This window comes from Tachypleus tridentatus, chromosome 9, assembly GCF_004210375.1.
Source record: "Tachypleus tridentatus isolate NWPU-2018 chromosome 9, ASM421037v1, whole genome shotgun sequence".
NCBI classification, from domain to species: Eukaryota; Metazoa; Arthropoda; class Merostomata; order Xiphosura; family Limulidae; genus Tachypleus; species Tachypleus tridentatus.
In genome coordinates, this window is record NC_134833.1 from 23,904,755 (window position 1) to 23,925,393 (window position 20,639).

General features: G+C 37.2%; 1 protein-coding gene across 3 annotated transcripts in view; it reads left to right on the forward strand.

The window, feature by feature from the left end:
* LOC143224863 (glutamate-gated chloride channel-like) overlaps positions 1 to 20,639 on the forward strand; it is a 373,200-nt gene that overhangs the window by 237,827 nt on the left and 114,734 nt on the right. For all 3 annotated transcript variants that reach the window (XM_076453239.1, XM_076453238.1, XM_076453240.1), the window contains exons 2-3: positions 9,639 to 9,757; positions 13,719 to 13,822. In XM_076453239.1, coding sequence (XP_076309354.1) covers positions 9,684 to 9,757; positions 13,719 to 13,822 — 178 coding nt within the window. In that variant the 5' untranslated portion in view covers positions 9,639 to 9,683. The remainder of the gene's footprint in view (positions 1 to 9,638; positions 9,758 to 13,718; positions 13,823 to 20,639) is intronic.

The window sequence follows — 20,639 nt, forward strand, 5'->3', positions numbered from 1 at the left end:
TTTCTATATAATGGTAAAATATTAACAAAAAACATTACACAGATGATTATTAGAATGAGATATTCAAGTGTATTTTATTACAACAATAAATGCGAAATTTCAGTAACTGTGAGCAGCACCTAAACCACGAAGAAGAAAAGATGCAATAATTTATTGGTGTCTGTGATACTCCAGTTATTAAAAAACAACAAAAAAACAGTGTTCTAAAACAATTTTATTTTACGATCCGTTATTATATCTTAAATAGAAAAGATTGGTAATTTAGCGCCCAGACTTCGTAAACAAACAGCAAGACCTGTCTATCAATGAAGTTATATACTTAAAGTCAGAAATCTGTATCTCTGACAACTCCTCTGACAAAGCCGGTGCTTGAGTAACTTAAATGTCTGTTGGTTGATGGAGTGAAGTAAGTCCGGCGAGAGTGAAGGCCACTCAAAGTGTCTACCAGTTTGGCACGAGGGAGTAGAGCGTTATGATCTATTAGGCTGAAGCCAGAATCAAGACCAGTTGCACCAGTATATTGCAGTATAATTGGTTTTAGTGTATGATCGCTACCAGGCATAAAACAAATGACACCATTCCTAATTTACTCTTGTCATCATAATATTTTACGATCCCTACGTATGTAAAATTTCTGTATGAAAATGGTGTTGGACATGGTTCCATATCGCCTCATGAAGATCCATTACATGTATTAATAACATCATTGGTACGTTCTGGTTCGTGTTGTAAACCTACTGCACCTAGACGGACATCTGCTATACAGACCAGTGTATGGAAATCTAGTTATCACTCTGAAACAGTGTTTAGTTGCAACTGAGAACACCTTATTCTGTATCGGAGCAGGTATCCTTCACTTGCGACGAGTTAGAACCGATACAGAACTGTTGTTTGCTTGTATTGTTAATTATGATGAGTTGCCTTGTCCAAATGTCCAACAAATTCCACCATGATGTAGTTTGAAAGCAATCCCACATTTTGCCAGCTATATATTTCGAGACTTGTTGTAGCTAATCTGCAGCAGCCTCCTGTGGTATATCAGTAGCTCAACACATGGCCACGCATTTACAATGCTGAGAAAGCGGGTTTACATATCTGTGGTGAGAACAATACAGATAGTCCATTGTGTAGTTTATGCTTAACTGCAAACAAACAACAGAAGGCCCCTGTATTGATGCCTTTCGTTCATCCACTCTCTTTCCACATAAGTGAGATTTCAATTTTGAGGTCAAGCTGTGGTTTGTAAGAGGTATGAAGGTTGTTTGTTTGTTTTGAATTTCGCACAAAGCTACTCGAGGGTTATCTGCGCTAGCCATCCCTAATTTATCAGTGTAAGACTAGAGGGAAGGCAGCTAGTCATCACCACCCACCGCCAACTCTTGGGCTACTCTTTTACCAACGAATAGTGGGATTGACCGTAACATTATAACGCCCCCGCGGCTGAAAGGGCGAGCATGTTTGGCGCGACTGGGATGCGAACCCGCGACCCCTCGGATTACGAGTCGAACGCCTTAACATATTTGGCTATGCCAAGCAGTTTGAGCTGTCTGATTCAGTTTAACGTTACGACGTGTTAAAATACCATGTGACACCACTACACATTTATGCCATATGTTCACTGTCAACTTTCAGTTGCCAACTGCGTGTGTTACAATTTTCATTTTGAATTAGTTCTTGAACTGCCATTCTTTAATCGCCAACTATGTGAAAGTTTCCATCTTGTCTTGACCTTCTTCTTGAACTGTCACCTTTCAGTCGTCAACTATATAACAATTTTCATTTTGAATTATTTCTTGAACTGTCACCTTTTAATCTCAACTATGTAACTGTTTTCATGTTGACTTACTTTTTGACCTGTCACCCTTCACTTTCTATCTTCCTCATTCCTTTTCATCCACTGATTATGAAAAATAAAATTGTAGATTACAAACATGGTAAATGAGTGAAGTAGGGATGTGTACAGAACGGTTTAACATGGTGAGTGAAGTAGGGATGTGTACAGATCGTTTTAACATGGTGAGTGAAGTAGGGATGTGTACAGATCGGTTTAACATGGTGAGTGAAGTAGGGATGTGTACAGATCGGTTTAACATGGTGAGTGAAGTAGGGATGTTTACAAATCTGTTTAACATGGTGAGTGAAGTAGGGATGTGTACAGATCGGTTTAACATGGTGAGTGAAGTAGGGATGTGTACAGATCGGTTTAACATGGTGAGTGAAGTAGGGATGTGTACAGATCGGTTTAACATGGTGAGTGAAGTAGGGATGTGTACAGATCTGTTTAACATGGTGAGTGAAGTAGGGATGTGTACAGACCGGTTTAACATGGTGAGTGAAGTATGGATGTTTACAGATCAATTTAACATGGTGAGTGAAGTAGGGATGTGTACAGATCTGTTTAACATGGTGAGTGAAGTAGGGATGTTTACAGATCTGTTTAACATGGTGAGTGAAGTAGGGATGTGTACAGATCGGTCTGTAAACATATCTGGTCCGTTTTATATTATCACGCATAAGAATATAAGAAGTTTCTTTGTAAATTAAAATATATGTACATGAACAGTCTGAGCACTATCTACATATAACCCAAGACATGAACAGTCTAAGCACTATCTACATATAACCCAAGTGCTTTTGAAAAATAAACATTTTTTTTCATTAAAAATATTTAAATTTTTTGTTTACATCCACAGAAGATCAAACTATTTATTTGACGCTATTGTAAAATATGTTTATCAGCTGGCATATCTAGCACGTTGGCTTTTATATTAAACCTGATTCTTAATATTGCATGTTAAGTAGGCATCACACGCTTGACATAAAGTAGGCCCGGCATGGCCCAGTGTGTTGAGGTGTTCGACTCGTCATCCAAGGGTCGCGGTTTCGCATCCCCCGTCGCGCCAAACATGTTCATCCTTTCAGCTGTGGGGCGTTATAACGTTACGGTCAATCCCACTATTCGTTGGTAAAAGAGTAGCCCAAGAGTTGGCAGTGGGTGGTGATGACTAGCTGCCTTCCCTCTAGTCTTACACTGCTAAATTTGGGACGGCTTGCGCAGATAGCTCTCGAGTAGCTTTGCGCGAAATTAAAACAAAATAAAACAAACAAACATTCAGATAGATTTGCACAGCAGACGTTATAGAAGGATATGTGCTACACAAGTAGAACTTCTAGAAAACATTGTCACGAAACTGTTAATAGCTACGTTTAAGGTAGATTCTTATTAGATGGACATTTGCTAGTTAAAAAATAAATCAAGCAAACTTATGATACAAACAAAAGAAAACTATAAAAACTTTATCGGTGAAACAAAGTTAAAGTGATTTTTGTGATTTGTTTATGAACTTCCTCATTGAATACAAGTAACTTAACGGTTTGATACTTAGGTATTACCAGTTGTATAACTGAAGTACATGAATGATACGTAGTCCAATAAATTATAGTGTGTTTTACGGTTTAAACTTAACATTTTTAAAGGTAAGATTTTAGATATCTTTTGCCAAAATGAAAAGAAAAAAAATTTCAATTAATAAATAATAATTTCTAACAAGCTTACAGTGTGTATCCGAGAAAAATGTTCCTAAACAATTGGCTTGCTTTAAGACGTGTTTGACGCTAGCATTTATACCAACGTAACGTTCGCTACTTATTTCTGTCTCACCGCCCCAAGCGACACAACTGCTTGTGTACCAGAAGTCTTTCACAATAACTTTCCTGTTCCTTTGTAATACCGCCACTGATTGTAGCCTTGCGTTCTCGCGAAATCGATTACTCGAGTCGCTTTCATCTGGACCGGGCAGTTCTTGGGAAGCTTCAGACACGAAAATCCGTTTTGGTTAGGAGTAGAAGAGACTTATTGACTGGCTTCGGGACCAAGCGTTTCGGAGTTTAAACTTACTTTGTTCGTCAGTGAAATAGAGCAACGTTGCAGTATATTTCTTTCACGTTGGTATCAGGTGCATGCATTCGTATTGAATGAAAGTTCTTTGGTTTTAGTTTCCGAGGATGAAATAAATATAAAGTAGCAGAAGAGGCCAATTTCAGCTTTGTTTTTTCTTGCTTTATTTATCAAACGATTACTAGATTGAACTTCGCACGACACTGTATCAATAATGGAATTTTAAGTTTGAAATTTTTTAATTATTAAATTGTTTGTTTGTTTTTTGGAATTTCGCACAAAGCTACTCGAGGGCTATCTGTGCTAGCCGTCCCTAATTTAGCAGTGTAAGACTAGAGGGAAGGCAGCTAGTCATCACCACCCACCGCCAACTCTTGGGCTACTCTTTTACCAACGAAAAGTGGGATTGACCGTCACATTATACACCCCCACGGCTGGGAGGGCGAGCATGTTTAGCGCGACGCGGGCGCGAACTCGCGACCCTCGGATCACGAGTCGCACGCCTTACGCGCTTGGCCATGCCAGGCCCTTAATTATTAAAAAGAAATTGAAATATATATAACCTTAAAACTATGAATTTTCTAGAGGAATTTTAATGTTAATTATATTCGTATCTTAAGTTGTAAATGAAATTTATAGTTATAACATGTTGTTGTTTTTCTGCTTAAATTAATTCTTCAACTTTTAATATTTTTTATTTTTGAGCTTCAAACGAAAGCAGCCAATTAACAGTTTAAAAATAAAGCAGCTACTTATCAGCTTCAAATTAAAGCAGCCAATTAACAACTTAAAAAAGCAGCTACTTATCAGCTTCAAAATAACGCAGCCAATTAACAACATCAAAATGGAGCAGACTTTAACAACCATTTTTAGGAGACAAAATACACAGCAGGACAGAAATAAATGGTCAAGGTTCCATTATGGAACTACACAATATCATGTTCATACAGCATCTAATAAATAGGGAATAAATTATAAGCTTCTTCTAAACAGGATAATCAAGAAAAATACATTTCACGAGCTGTTTAATAGCTGGGGTGGGTTTATTTATTTAGTGTCAGTAATAACAGAGTTTCCTTCTATTTCTAGTTGGTCTAGATAAGATAAGAACAGAGGAAATGAAATTTCTCTCGCCTTTATCCCATTTCAACTAAAGCGTCTTGGGTCTTTGTAAGTGTGGCATTTTGCTGAGGTAATATATGGGAACTCAGATGAGTATTTAACCAAAGAGTACTTACGTTTTCTTTCGTGTTTTTCTTTTTTTCTGTTCGTGTTATGCTTGTCATTATGTCTCTATCCGGTTAACAACTCGTGTCTTACGTTTTCAACTCCCTTTGTTGGAATAATACCTTGGTTTACGTATCCCTTTGATTATTACGCACTCCAGTGTCTGTAGTAGGACACTCTTTTTACAAACGTCTGGGGCCGGCACTCCATAATAACAGATTCCAAAAAAGTAATTAAACTGGTTATTCGTACATAAATCGTTTTGGACAAGTACCCCAAAAATACTACCAGACGTGGCCAGGGGGTTAAGGCACTCGACTCGTAATCCGAGGATCGTGGGTTCGAATCCTCGTCACACCAAACATGCTCGCCCTTTCGTTGGTAAAAGGGTAGCCCAGGAACTGGCGGTGGGTGGTGATGACTAGCTGCCTCCCACTGCTAAATTAAACTCTGATAGCCTTCGAATAGCTTTGCGCGAAATTCAAAAACAAAAAAATAAGGCAGTCTTTATTTATATTTTCTAGATATGAATGTACAGTTTTCTCGGTTTTGACGAGATGTATAGAGAATTTGTGGATATTTAAGTATTATACTTCTGTTTAGTGTATATATATATATACATAACGTATGAAGAGATTGATAGTAGCTGGCGGCCTGGCATGGCCTAGCGCGTTAAGGCGTGCGCTTCGTAATCTGAGGGTCGCGGGTTCGCGCCCGAGTCGCGCCAAACATGCTCGCCCTCCCAGCCGTGGGGGCGTTATAATGTGACGGTCAATCCCACTATTCGTTGGTAAAAGAGTAGCCCAAGAGATGGCGGTGGGTGGTTATGACTAGCTGCCTTCCCTCTAGTCTTACACTGCTAAATTAGGGACGGCTAGCACAGATAACCCTCGAGTAGCTTTGTGCGAAATTCCAAAACCAACTAGTAGCTGGTATGTAGTATTTAGTATAGTTTGTTTCGTAAATATAGAGACACATTGGAAACAAAATTATCAACCGATATCCGCTGTAATGTATCATGTAAATATGTAGACAATGTATTAAATAATGAATTGTGGCTAAACTAATGTGCAAAGATGCTAACACTGTCGTAGAATAAACAAAGGTCACTCACATTACCCGCTGGTAACAGCAACTATAACAATGTTAATATTTAGAGGTAGTGAAGCCTCTATTACACGTAACAAAGACCATTAGCACTCAAGTTTTCATATACCGTATCGACGCTTAATGTACCATGTGTTAAGTTATGTTATTACATGTAACTTATACATTTAATAGACAGAGGTAAGTTTGCGAATTGACTATACTAAAATTCAGCGTTCAATCCCGTGGTGGTTAAATCAGTTATCCCAACGTGGCTTTTTCGAAAACGAACGAACGATTTAACCAAATATTAGTGAAGGCGAGTTTATTTATTCAGTGCGGAGTTTTATTTATTTTTGCCAAAATAACGGTTTCTAACATAAACTATTTTCCATTTTAACATTATTACCTCCTCAGACAAACCTGTGTTCCAGAACCAACAACAACAACATACAAACAAAATTTTTACAACATTGGTCGGTGTATTCTTGATTTTCAGAAACATTAAAACATATTTAAAATATGTCCACCAGAAAGATATTCAAATTATTTGTAAGTTAATCTGCAGACATGTAAACCTATTCATACGGACGTTCACATTCTCAGCAAATTGGTCTTTTTACACACATAAGTCGTTTTTCACACAGGCATTCAGGTCTTTGACATGTAAATTATTCATACGGACGTTCATTTTCTCAGCAAATTGGTCTTTTTGCACACATAAGTCATTTTTCACACAGGCATTCAGGTCTTTGGCATGTAAATTATTCATACGGACGTTCATATTCTCAGCAAATTAGTCTTTTTACACCCATAAGTCGTTTTTCACACAGGCATTCAGGTTTTTGGCATGTAAATTATTCATACGGACGTTCATATTCTCAGCAAATTAGTCTTTTTACACCCATAAGTCGTTTTTCACACAGGCATTCAGGTCTTTGGCATGTAAGTTATTCATACGGACGTTCATATTCTCAACAAATTAGTCTTTTTAGACAGATTTGCTGAGACTTTTTACAGACATTCAGGTCATTGGCTCGTAAATTATTCATACAGGCATTCAAACTATCTGGAAGTAATATATTCAAAGGGATATTTAACCTCGCTATCCGTGAAACGTTTTTCGTATCAGAAAATCTGGTTCTGTCAGATTTCAGTTAATCTGATGCTTTTAAAAGTGCCTTCGTCGTCAAAAAAACCTAAAATAAACATCTGTTATTATAATCTGTTTCTACACAATACTGTTTGTTTATTGTGTAATCATAATATTCGGTTCCTCTCATTAAAAAAATATTTTTGACCACAAGAATATTTGAAAAGAGATTTCTTTTCCTCAGGCCACGTAATCTATGATCAACGTAGGTTAATTTGGGCTTTGATTATTAAGGCAAACTAAGACAACACATCAATATATTTTTTTTCCCCATGCTTGGTGAAAATTATTATTTTTTTCCTTTTTGTTCTTATTCTTAAAGTGTTTATGTTTAGGTCCAGCATGGCCAGGAGGTTAGGGCGCTCGCCTCGTAATCTGAGAATCGCGGGTTCGAATATGTGTCACACCAAACATGCTTTCCTTTTCAGCCGTGGGGGCGTCATAATGTCAGGTCAATCCTACAATTCCTTTTTCTAAGAGTAGCCCAAGAGTTGGCGGTGGGTGGTGATGACGAGCTGCCTTTCCTCTAGTCTTACACTTCTAAATTAGGAACGGCTAGCGCAGATAGCCCTCGAGTAGCTTTGCGCGAAATTCATAAACATAAGTACGACGTTACCCAATACACGACCCGTGTTCCTTCCAGCACCGTATCGAAAATCACGGGTGTTTAGTTTTTGTTTCAAGTTATAATATGGAGAAGGAATCAAACGGTAATTTTTATAATTATAATTAATTGCAGTATTGATGGTACATTTACTTACATTTTTCTTGTACGATTCTTGAAATCAACAAGGTCAAAAGTAGCTTGGTTCGTAAATGCGTTTGAAAAATTCAATAATTCTCGTGTTAAAGCTTACTTGTACGGACGCTCTTCGATTTAATGATGCAAGTTTATTCTTAGATAAAATAGTCCCCGTATTACTGAAATATATATGTATCCATAATAATAATACTGCATAAGATCAATTGATTGTCTACACTGACAATGATTAAGAAATTTTCTATTTAATGATAGCTATTGTGTCTTTTATAGGCGAAACTATGTAAATAATACTAATTTGGGTCGAACTTTACTACTTTCTGACCTTAATGCCCTTAGAATGACAGTTTTGTGACAGAAGACGCTGCCTTCCCGCTCTCTGTGCTGTGCGTTACAGATGAAGTAGTCGACCGTGAGTTACGTTAGGGATTTCTGATGACTATAATTGTCATAGCCTAGTTACACTAATGATTTGAAAGTTGAGCATCACAATAATACAGGTGTCACGTGACCTGTCATTGTATGATGTCACAGCGTCTCATAGACTGTTATCTCGAAGCTCTCCGTTACGCACGAGTGGTGTTTAGGTTCAGCCATCTCTTTCGCTGGCATATCTAAAGTTGTGTTAATTTCAACAGTTCACTATCACACGTGTGTGAAAGTATAATGGTTGTAACGTTTTACTTTGAGGCATGGAAGACAACTATATGCTATCATCTTGCGTGTATAAAGTCAGTAAAACGAAAATAACTTAAACCTATTGTTGCTAAATAATGATTAATTTAGAAGTGTATTTTCAAATCTTCACACTTTAATGAAAGAGATTATTAGAAACTGAATAATAGAAGGATTGAAAATTCATAAATTACTAAGTTTGTAACAGGTAATTAGAAAGAGTCCCCTTTTCGTAACTAGTGTTTGTCTGTTTTGACATCGCGCAAAGCTACACCAGGGCTAACTGCGCTAGTTGTCCCTAATTTAGTGGTGTAGGGACTAGAAGGAAGGCAGTTAGTCATCGCCATTGCTAAGGAATAGTGGGATTCATTGAACCATTATAACGCCCCCATGGTTGAAAGAGCAAGTATGTTTGGCGAAACTGGGATTCGAACCCGCAACTCTCAAATTGCGAGTCAAGCTCCCTAACCACCTGGCCATGCCGGGCCTTCCTATGGACTTTCGAACAGTATTTACATATTTTCATTGAATTTATGCAATAATGTATTCAAGTGAAAATACAAGTTACGTGATATGGAATTACTCCTAACACGAATAATTGTTTAGGTCACAATGTATTTATGTATATAATTACCAGAATTGTTCTGTAATAAAGCGTAGGTTCGAAACTAATTTTAAATCTCTTCAAACTGCTGTTGGCGCTCATAATTAGCTGGGCAACAAATGTTACATAGGGATTAATATTAAATATATTCCTTGTAAAACTGGTTAACGAACCACAGTATAGAACACCCTTTTATCCGAACATCTTGTAATCCTTTTGTTTATCCGTGTTCCAGGAACTACAAGTTTTCCATAAAACTCTCCCATACTGTAAGACAAGAATGAAGTGGCGAAAAAATTCAGACGGTGCACTAGGCCTTTTTCTGTTTCTCTTGCTCCTCGCCAGGTGTGCTTGGTAAGTTTGTCCTTTTCAATTATTGTCTCAAAACCTTGTCATTTTCATTGAAAGCCAGTTTATTTTTATACTTTGTTTCCTCAGTTAAAAATATCAGCTTTCTGTGTTTATTTACTAGTTATCTAATAGTCTGCATATAAACCTTATACAAAAAGTGCACTGTTAAAAGTACAGATATTTATTTTTTCGTGCAAAGGCTAAACGTAAACAGTAAACAATAAAAAAATAAAGTCGGTATTATTTGGAGAAAAAATAATTTGATAGAAAACTAATTATTCTGAAAACACATTAATTTCGTTTTATTAAGAGATTTTTAATAAAAAAAAACCGAGAGCCACCTAGTGCTTGTAACTGCAAGCATTTAATGTAATAACTTAGTTGGAGTTTAAGTTGAACCAATTGAAAAGGTAGAAAATGTTACATTTTGCTTACCTCATCATGAAAGTTTTGGTTGGTTTTGAATTTCGCGCAAAGCTACTCGAGGGCAATCTGCGCTAGCCGTCCCTAATTTAGCAGTGTAAGACTAGAGGGAAGGCAGCTACTCATCACCACCCACCGCCAACTCTTGGGCTACTCTTTCACCAACGAATAGTGGGATTGGCCGTCACATTATAACACCCCCACGGCTGAAAGGACGAGCATGTTTGGTGCTATGGGAATTCGAACCCGCGACCCTCAGATTACGTGTCGAACGCCTTAACCCACCTGGCCATGCCGGGCCTTAAATTACTCGTTTATATACATATCAGTATGTCTGCAGATTTATAACGCTAGAAACCGAGTTTCGATATCCGTCGTGGACATGTCACAGATAGTCTACTGTGTGTAGCTTTGTGCTTAACTTCACACAAACAAACATATAAATATTGTGTAATTATCGGTGGAAGAGGTAAAACGCATCCACCTCCTCCTTCCAAGGTGTTTAAGACCTTAAGCTCTGCGAGGTAACGTCTGTTTGTGTATTTATTCCTTCACAGAATAGATGAAGTGAATACCTTAAAAACATATTTTATTTGGTTAGGCTAAGAAAAGCCCCATTCTGTGGAGAGAGCGATTTGCGATTAGATTAAATTTAAGCTCTGAAACAATGCGCATTTATCACAAGATTGATACCTTCCAACGAGACAGTAGAGTTGTGGCCAAACCGAGACAAAAGGAAAAACGCTTCCATTGATGAAGTCGCAGAGAGAAAAGGGAATGGAACTGAATCGCGTGTTTTACACTCGAGTGAGCAATCAACCTATGCCAGCATGACTAATAGCTCAGTTTCACCCCCGGGAGCTATCATTACATTGTTGTCAATAGAGACTGGGGGACCATCGGAGTCTCGTGTCACTTGCTGAGTCATACGTAGTCGAGAAGCTCAGAAGAAATAAAAAACAAACCAACAGCTAAGTATCAGTAATTACCAAAATCCATCTTGTAATAATAACCAAACATAGCTAATAAAGTAGTTGCGTATTAATTATGAGAGCGACCTTGAACATAATAAGCCCCAAAGTGGCTCAGCGGCATGTCTGCGGACTTACAACGCTAAAAACTGGGTTTCAATACCCGTGGTGGGCAGAGTACAGATAGCCCATTATGTAGCTGTGTGCTTAATTCAACAACCTAATAAAATAATGTTGTTGGTTTTGTCTAAAAAATGATGCAATTAGAGTAAAAGTTACAGAAGAGAAACATTCGTCATATTCAAGACTTGAAATGCGTTTTTTTGCAGTATCAGTAGTCTGTTGTAAATAAAGCAACTGGTTTATTTATTAGGTTAGTATATACCGGTAGGGTGTTTTCTCGCGCTTGTAACTCCGCGGATACTTTGACTTTTTCGCTGTTCTGACGTGTAGAAATAATGACCATCTAATAGCATCTCGCAAAGGTTACATTTTGTCATAAAAGTAAATATTTGTTTATCTAGAGCATATTTTAGAGTTATGGTTTATATACGATTATACATATTATGCGTGTTAATAATATTTCTCACTAACTGTTTCGTATTTGTGGTTTCATGCAGACTAGAAACACGTGAATAACTTAATTTAGATTTGGTTTGGTTTCTTTGTTTCATTGTGAAATCACATTGGGCTGTCTGTTGTGTCCACCTGGGGAAATCGAACCATGGATTTTTAGGGTTGCGAGTCCGGAGATATGCTACTGTTCCATCATGAGAAGTTAGTTTAGAGAACCGCAACGTAATTAATATAAAGCAATCAATGACAACTGAAAAGTGACTGTTCTAAATATCCATTAAGGCCATCATCCATTGACAAATATATCCCCCGCTGGTACAGTGGTAAGTCTACGGGATTACAACGCTAAAATCAGTGGTTCGATTTTCCTCGGTGGACTCAGCAGATAGCCCAACGTGGCTTTGCTATAACACACACACACACACACAAATATCAAACCATTAACAAATTTAAATCGAATAACAGGGAGCCACCCATTAAAATAAAGTACAGAACAACGTTTCAGCCTTCTTAGGTCATCTTCAGGTGAACAAAAAATGAAGGTCGAAACATTATTCTGCACTTTATTTTAATTAAAGTTTTAATACCCATACCAACAGTCTTGAGAATACGTAACTTCAAGTGGGTTCTCGTCATTACGAAAGGAGCCACCTAGTGGTTGAAATCTTAAGCATTTATTATGATAATAAAATGTGAATTTAAGTTTAAAAATTGAAAAGAGTAGGGACACGTTATATCATGATTGTTTGATTTTATATTGCAACTATGAAACCATTCCCACACTAAATATTGTTTACAGAACAATATTTTGTGTTCCATTCTATATCTTCTAACAAACTCTTCTAGTAGCAGTCACGAACAACAAACTGAGTCTCGCTTAATCACTGTTTCCTAGAGTAATGTCATAAACAAACTTTCTAATCTTTGTCTGAAGTTTCAGACCTAAACAAGTTCAGATAGCTGTTGTATGTTTAATCATTTTTGGAAACCATTTTATTATATAGATACCTAAGTTTAAATTTGGTGAAACTAAGCGAAGAGCCTTGATCAAACCACACTGGTGCGCGATCTTCTGAGAATCATGGGAATTCATTATAAACAGACAAATTTCCCGGTGAGATTGACGACAGGGATTTTAATCTTTTTATCAGCTTGTAAGTTATTTTATCCGTTCTTTGTAGGGAGGAAAAGACTGCATTTAATTTGGATTTGCTTGTCGACAGAATCGGAGCTTTAATCTACCCACTTTCATTCTGAATTCGTTGAATACAGTGAATTCGAAAACTCGGGGTTTTGTTGGCCAGAGAAAATCTCTGTCACCCAAGTTGACTCGAGGGAATTCACTTCAGCTGAGTATCGAATGAACAAGGAAACAAATCCAGTTATTGCTTCTTCCCCATTATTTCTTGACGTGTATTATTCTTTTTCGGCAGTTGAAACTCCTAAATTATTGTTAAATACCGAGAGCACTAGATACAATTTTTATTAATTATCAACAGATTAATACCACTTGTTTATTGATACACGCGAACAAAATACGTTAATAATATTTGATATAAGGTTAGTTATGATGAAAATAAAGTCTATAACAAACGCTAACAATTTGTTTATTTGTTTTTTAATTTCGTATAGAGCTACACGAGGGCTATCTGCATTAGTCGTTCCTAATTTAATAATGTAAGACTAGAGGGAAGGCAGCTAGTCATCACCACCCACCGCCAACTCTTGGACGACTCTTTTTCCAACGAATAGTGGGATTGATCTTAACTTTTTAACGATCCCACGGCTGAAAGGACGAGCACGTTTTGTGTGACGGGGATTCAAATCCGCGATCCTTTTAACATTTTATGAACATTTTAAAACTAAAGAACTAACGTTAAGAACGTAGCTCAGTGTTACCTGTACTGTCATATGAAGAACACTTTTCATGAAACGTCCAAATAGTGCGTCTACCGTAACTATTTTTAAGAGATTTCTTTCTTTATCTTTACTAGTGAAAAAGCCAACTACAGACATATCGAAAAACGAGTTTTGGACAGTATCATTGGACCCGGACGTTACGACAGCCGAATCCGGCCACACGGAATCAACAACACAGGTTAGGATATAAACTCTAAGTCCTTTTACAGTGATGGAAATGATTATGTTTCGCCAATGTTAGGTGTCTTTTGTTAAGTGTGAAATACCGAAATTACGATAAGACATTTTTAAAATAGTCCTCTCAATGTACTTTCAGAGTCTGTTTAGACAGAGGTTTCATGGTGAGTAAACTAGCATGGACGGCAACTGCCTATTGTAGGTTTGTTTGTTATTGAATTTTCGCGCAAAGCGACACGAGAGCTATCTACGCTATCCGCTTTAATTTAGCAGTGTGGGACTGGAGGGAGAGGCAGCTGTCATCACCGTCTACCGCCAACTCTTGGGCAATTTTTTACTGACGAATTGTGGGATTGACGGTCGCGTTATAACGCCCATATAGCTGAAAAAGTGAGCATGTTTGTTGTGATGAGGATTAGAACCCGCGGCCTTCAGATGATGAGTCGAGCGCCCTCACTATCAGCCCATGCTGGGCCCTGCTTGTTATAAGAAAACACACGTGTAGGAAAAGACGTTTCGAAAGTCTTTCCTCTTCGTGGAAATACTAATGTTGGAGTGATGTTGCAGTTCATAGCAGATGAGATGACAAATGCGGAAAGAAAAGGCTTAGTTGCTTTTGAAGAAATCCAGTTTGCGAAACATAAAGCAGATAGATGTTTATTTGTTATAAATTTTAGTTTTACTTTACGTAACACACCAGTTACTGGACGTCTTGGTCTTGATGACGAAAGATGGAAGACTTTCAAATCTTCGTTCTTCGTTTTTCTACAAGAGGTATTTTTCGTTCATTCCAGTTTACTCCTAAATTGTCAGTAAAATTTTCGTACATCTTATTAAAATAACGTTCATTTACTTGTCTAACAGAATTATTCTATTTGTCATTCCTTTAGGACCACTAATGGAATCTTAACTCCCTGTATCTTTGTCTGTCTACCGTTTTGTATAGATTTCTACATTCCCTATCTGTGTTTCGGACACTTAAATTAATCCTTTATTATGATCATCCAGTAAAACAGGATTTGCATTAAGCACCTAGATATTTGTCTGTAACACTCTTCATAAGTTTACGTAACACAGTATGCCTGTTATTACTGGTAAACATGTTGCAATAATGGAGTTTACAGCGAGTGACATCAGAAATGTAAAAAAAGAAAAAGGCTTAGCTGCCTTTGAAGGAACCCAGATTGACGAAACACAAAGTACGTAAATGTTTGTTATGTTTTATGTTACGAAACCAGTTTTTTTAATGCATCGTATAACTAAATGTCTCCCTTATCTTTCACTCATATTCAACATTTTTTTTTTTTGAATTTCGTGCAAAGCTACTCGAGGGCTATCTGTGCTAGCCGTCCCTAATTTAGCAGTGTAAGACTAGAGGGAAGGCAGCTAGTCATCACCACCCACCGCCAACTCTTGGGCTACTCTTTTACCAACGAATAGTGGGATTGACCGTCACATTATAACGCCCCCACGGCTGAAATGGCGAGCATGTTTAGCGCGACGGGGATGCGAACCCGCGACCCTCAGATTACGAGTCGCACGCCTTAACACGCTTGGCCATGCCGGACCCATATTCAACAAGATAAATGCTGTTTCCATTTGGTATTTTCTAGTTTCGTGACCGCTATAGTTTGGATTTTACCTATATAACTAAAGTTTCTTCATATTTACCGTCGACTAATATTCATATACGTATATGTGTATGCATATCAAGAAAAGGGCCCATTAATTATTCTGCAAAAAAATCCTTTGAATTTTGTGTATTTAGCTAAGGTCTCTTCAATACGCTGTAAAATGAATTTTGTGGGCTAATATTTATTAAGCAAAACACCTACATATACATTCTCCAATAAAGATCCAGTTTCGTACCAATGACGTAAGACGTTTCAAGAGATACGAACCGCAGTCGATAGATTTCTTTTCTCATTGAGTGGTAATCAAAATCTCGCACACACACCAGATAAATTTGGATCTGAGTTTCATTGAGCTGGAGATGCTAAAGAAAAGTTGAAAGTAGAGAGAAATGTGAAAAACAAAGCTCGTATCACGTGATTATCAACTCTGCCCTCATGGTATTTGTTCGAGTTTCGAAAACGAAAAATATGTGAATAAATGGGAGTGGAAAACGGTTATATAACAATATTTACCCCATGTTACTTTAACGGAAACAATAGAAGTTACATTTATCAGGTCTCTCTCTCTCTCTGTGTGTGTGTATATATTTATATTATATAAACTCACGAGGTACAAGGTAAACGAGTGAAATTATACCTCTTGCAAAATTGTGCAAAGGGTATAGTTCCATAAAAATAACCACCTTTATGACATCTAAAACGTATTGATGATATATTATTTGTCTAACTATACCGTGCGTTTGCGGGCTTAAAACCATTAAACTCGTGGTAGAATTCAGAAAACAGATAAGTTGTCCAGCAATTTTGTACTAAAAGCAAATAAACATAATTCTCTTTTTACCACACGCGAGTAAATAGTCATAAACATGCAACTGAGTAAGTAGCAAGGCGTAGGTGTTAAAGGTTTGTTTGTTTTTTAATTTCGCGAGGGCTATTTGCTCTAGCCGTCCCTAATTTAGCGGCGTAAGACTAGAGGGAAGGCAGCTAGTCATTACCACCCACCGTCAAACTCTTGAGCTACTCTTTTACCAACGGATTGTGGGATTGACCGTCACGTTATAACGCCCCCCCGCGGCTGAAAGAGCGAGCATGTTTGATGTAACGGAGGATTCGAAGCCACAACCTATAAATTGAAATTCGAGCGCCCTAACCACCTGGCCATGCTGGGCTTTTGCAATTTTGGGCAAAAGAACAAATAACAGTAATATAATTTTTGACGTAACGCTTGGGTTCTGTTAAATATCCCGCAAATTTATTATGAACTTTTATTATATGAATGAAATATATATTTATGTTTTTCTATATTTGTATTTGTCGATATATTCATGCATATATATTTAAATTTTTTTTAAAGTTATTAAAATTGCAAAGGTATATTTGTTTGTTTGTTTTTTGAATTTCTCGCAAAGCTACACAAGGGCTATCTGAGCTAGTCGTCCTTAATTTTGCAGTGTAAGACTATAGGGAAGGCAGCTAATCATCACCACCCAGAGCCAACTCTTGCACTACTCTTTTATCAACAAATAGTGGAATTGACCGTCACTTTATAACGCCCCCACGGCTGAAAGGGCGAGCATGTTTGGTGCGACCGGGATTCGAACCCGCGATTCTCAGATTACGAGTCGAACGTTTTAACCCACCTGGCCATGCCGGACATTTCTTCGTTTAAAGCTCTGTCGTTTAACCCCTATATAATCATCTGACTCTAAAGTGAGACCATTTCTTTACGTGCAGTTCGTATGTCGGTGGGACAGTGGCAAGTTAAAATGTTCGAACGCTAAAATCAGAGGTTCGATTCCCCACAATGGACACAGTGGATAAAAGGAAACAAAAGCAAACAATTTCGAACTTCTGTTGATTCACTTTAAAAGGTATTTTCAGAAATTACCTCGATATTTTACATTTTACGGAGAGGTGGACAACGTGGTGGATTTTCACGTCTAGTAATTCCTCATCCATACACCAGTTCTCTCCTTATTGTTCCTGCAACAGCTCACTCATAGTTACCATGGCAACAAGTTATTCGTGCCGCACCATAAGTTTGCACAAACAACAGTGAGAAAAGCCTCAACGGAAGGAATGTCGCAAAGAAACAATTGTTCTATGGTGGTTGGAAAGCTTGAATGAGTAGAAAAGAAGTCAAATATTTTTCCACATTCTACGCAGTCCTTCAAGAAAATTGATAGAACCAATAGTAATGCTGTCGTACCAAATATAGATGCTATTGTAACGTGCCAGATTTTTTTTTTTTCCTGAGCAGAATTCAACAAACTGTTAAACTCACTCGAGTGAAGTAACCGATCAAAATTGTTTTGAGTCACTGATGTTGTTCTGTAGCTAGCACAATGTACTACATCTACCAGTAAAGTACATCAGTAAACCATGGGGCTTTTTATATAGCATATCACTGAAATAATAGGCGGGATTTTTTATCTTTGGGCAGAAATTGGAAATATTCTTTTCTGGAACATCAATTTGAAGAAAAACAGACTCAATTTCTTGAGTCACTGAACGCGAAACTTATTGGTTGAATTTCTCCAGGTTATTCTTTGTAAATTTGAGTCTAAAGTATGACTAAATGGACATAAAATGAAGCATATTGTGTGACTTGTTACCCTCCCTCTATTGTATGAAGGTGACTTGCGTCAGAGTACAGTGACACGGTGAAGACTTACTTTACCAATGGCTATAATATAAACAATCATGGAAACTATGAAGAAAGTGCTGCGTGGAACTAGTACTATTGATAACAGAAGATGCAAGTTTCTTTGGGATTTTTACATTTAGTACATCTATTAAAATAGACAGTCATACCTATTGAGCAAACTGGGCAATTGCCAGAGGCCCCACACATGGAAGGCCCCCCAATGCTGTGCTTTTTAACCTAGTTCTGAGTTTTCTTATCATTGTGAGACCCTGTTTGCTTAATTCTGTTCGGAGCTACAGAGTTACTAAGACCGTCCCTGTCTATTGCGATAATAAAACTGATGCTAGATAATGAGGGGTATCCAGCGTAGATTTTATAAATTACCTTGTTGTAGATACGGTATGAATGTTACTACTAAACCGTTGCTACTAAACTGTAACCTAAAATGGGCATCAAACTTCAAACAATGGGATGAGAAAATATGAAGTAGGAGAGAGCTACATCAAACTTGAAACAATGTGATAAGAAAATATGAAGTAGGAGAGAGCTACATCAAACTTCAAACAATGTGATGAGAAAAGATGAAGTAGGAGAGAGCTACATCAAACTTGAAACAATGGGATGAGAAAAGATGAAGTAGGAGAGAGCTACATCAAACTTGAAACAATGTGATGAGAAAATATGAAGTAGGAGAGAGCTACATCAAACTTGAAACAATGTGATGAGAAAAGATGAAGTAGGAGAGAGCTACATCAAACTTGAAACAATGGGATGAGAAAAGATGAAGTAGGAGAGAGCTACATCAAACTTGAAACAATGGGATGAGAAAAGATGAAGTAGGAGAGAGTTACATCAAACGTCAAACAATGTGATGAGAAAAGATGAAGTAGGAGAGAGCTACATCAAACTTGAAACAATGTGATGAGTAAAGATGAAGTAGGAGAGAGTTACATCAAACTAGAAACAATGGGATGAGAAAAGATAAAGTAGGAGAGAGTTACATCAAACGTCAAACAATGTGAAGAGAAAAGATGAAGTAGGAGAGAGTTACATCAAACGTCAAACAATGTGAAGAGAAAAGATGAAGTAGGAGAGAGCTACATCAAACTTGAAACAATGTGATGAGAAAAGATGAAGTAGAAGAGAGCTACATCAAACTTGAAACAATGGGATGAGAAAAATATAGTAGGAGAGAGCTACATCAAACTTGAAACAATGTGATGAGAAAAGATGAAGTAGGAGAGAGCTACATCGAACTTGAAACAATGTGATGAGAAAAGATGAAGTAGGAGAGAGCTACATCAAACTTGAAACAATGTTATGAGAAAAAATATAGTAGGAGAGAGCTACATCAAACTTAAAACAATGGGATGAGAAAAGATGAAGTAGGAGAGAGTTACATCAAACTTGAAACAATGGGATGGGAAAATATGAAATAGGAGAGAGCTACATCAAACTTGAAACAATGTGATGAGAAAAAGATGAAGTAGGAGAGAGCTACATCAAACTTGAAACAATGTGATGAGAAAATATGAAGTAGGAGAGAGTTACATCAAACTTGGAACAATGGGATGGGAAAAGATGAAGTAGGAGAGAGTTACATCAAACTTAAAACAATGTGATGAGAAAATATGAAGTAGGAGAGAGCTACATCAAACTTGAAACAATGTGATGAGAAAATATGAAGTAGGAGAGAGCTACATCAAACTTGAAACAATGTGATGAGAAAAGATGAAGTAGGAGAAAGCTACATCAAACTTCAAACAATGGGATGAGAAAATATGAAGTAGGAGAGAGCTGTATCAAACTTCAAACAATAGGATGAGAAAATATGAAGTAGGAGAGAGCGATATCAAACGTCAAACAATGGGATGAAAAATATGAAGTAGGAGAGAGTTACATCAAACTTGAACCAATGGGATGAAAAAGATGAATTAAGAAAGAGCTATATCAAACTTGAAACAATGTGATGAGAATATATGAAGTAGGAGAGAGCTACATCAAACGTCAAACAATGGGATGAGAAAAATATAGTAGGAGAGAGTTACATCAAACTTGAAACAATGTGATGAGAAAATATGAAGTAGGAGAGAGCTACATCAAACTTGAAGCAATGTGATGAAAAAATATGAAGTAGGAGAAAGCTACATCAAACTTGAAACAATGTGATGAGAAAATATGAAATAGGAGAGAGCTACATCAAACTTGAAGCAATGTGATGAAAAAATATGAAGTAGGAGAAAGTTACATCAAACTTGAAACAATGTGATGAGAAAATATGAAATAGGAGAGAGCTACATCAAACTTGAACCAATGGGATGAGAAAAGATGAATTAAGAAAGAGCTATATCAAACTTGAAACAATGTGATGAGAATATATGAAGTAGGAGAGAGCTACATCAAACGTCAAACAATGGGATGAGAAAAATATAGTAGGAGAGAGTTACATCAAACTTTAAACAATGTGATGAGAAAAAATATAGTAGGAGAGAGCTACATCAAACCTGAAACAATGTGATGAGAAAAGATGAAGTAGG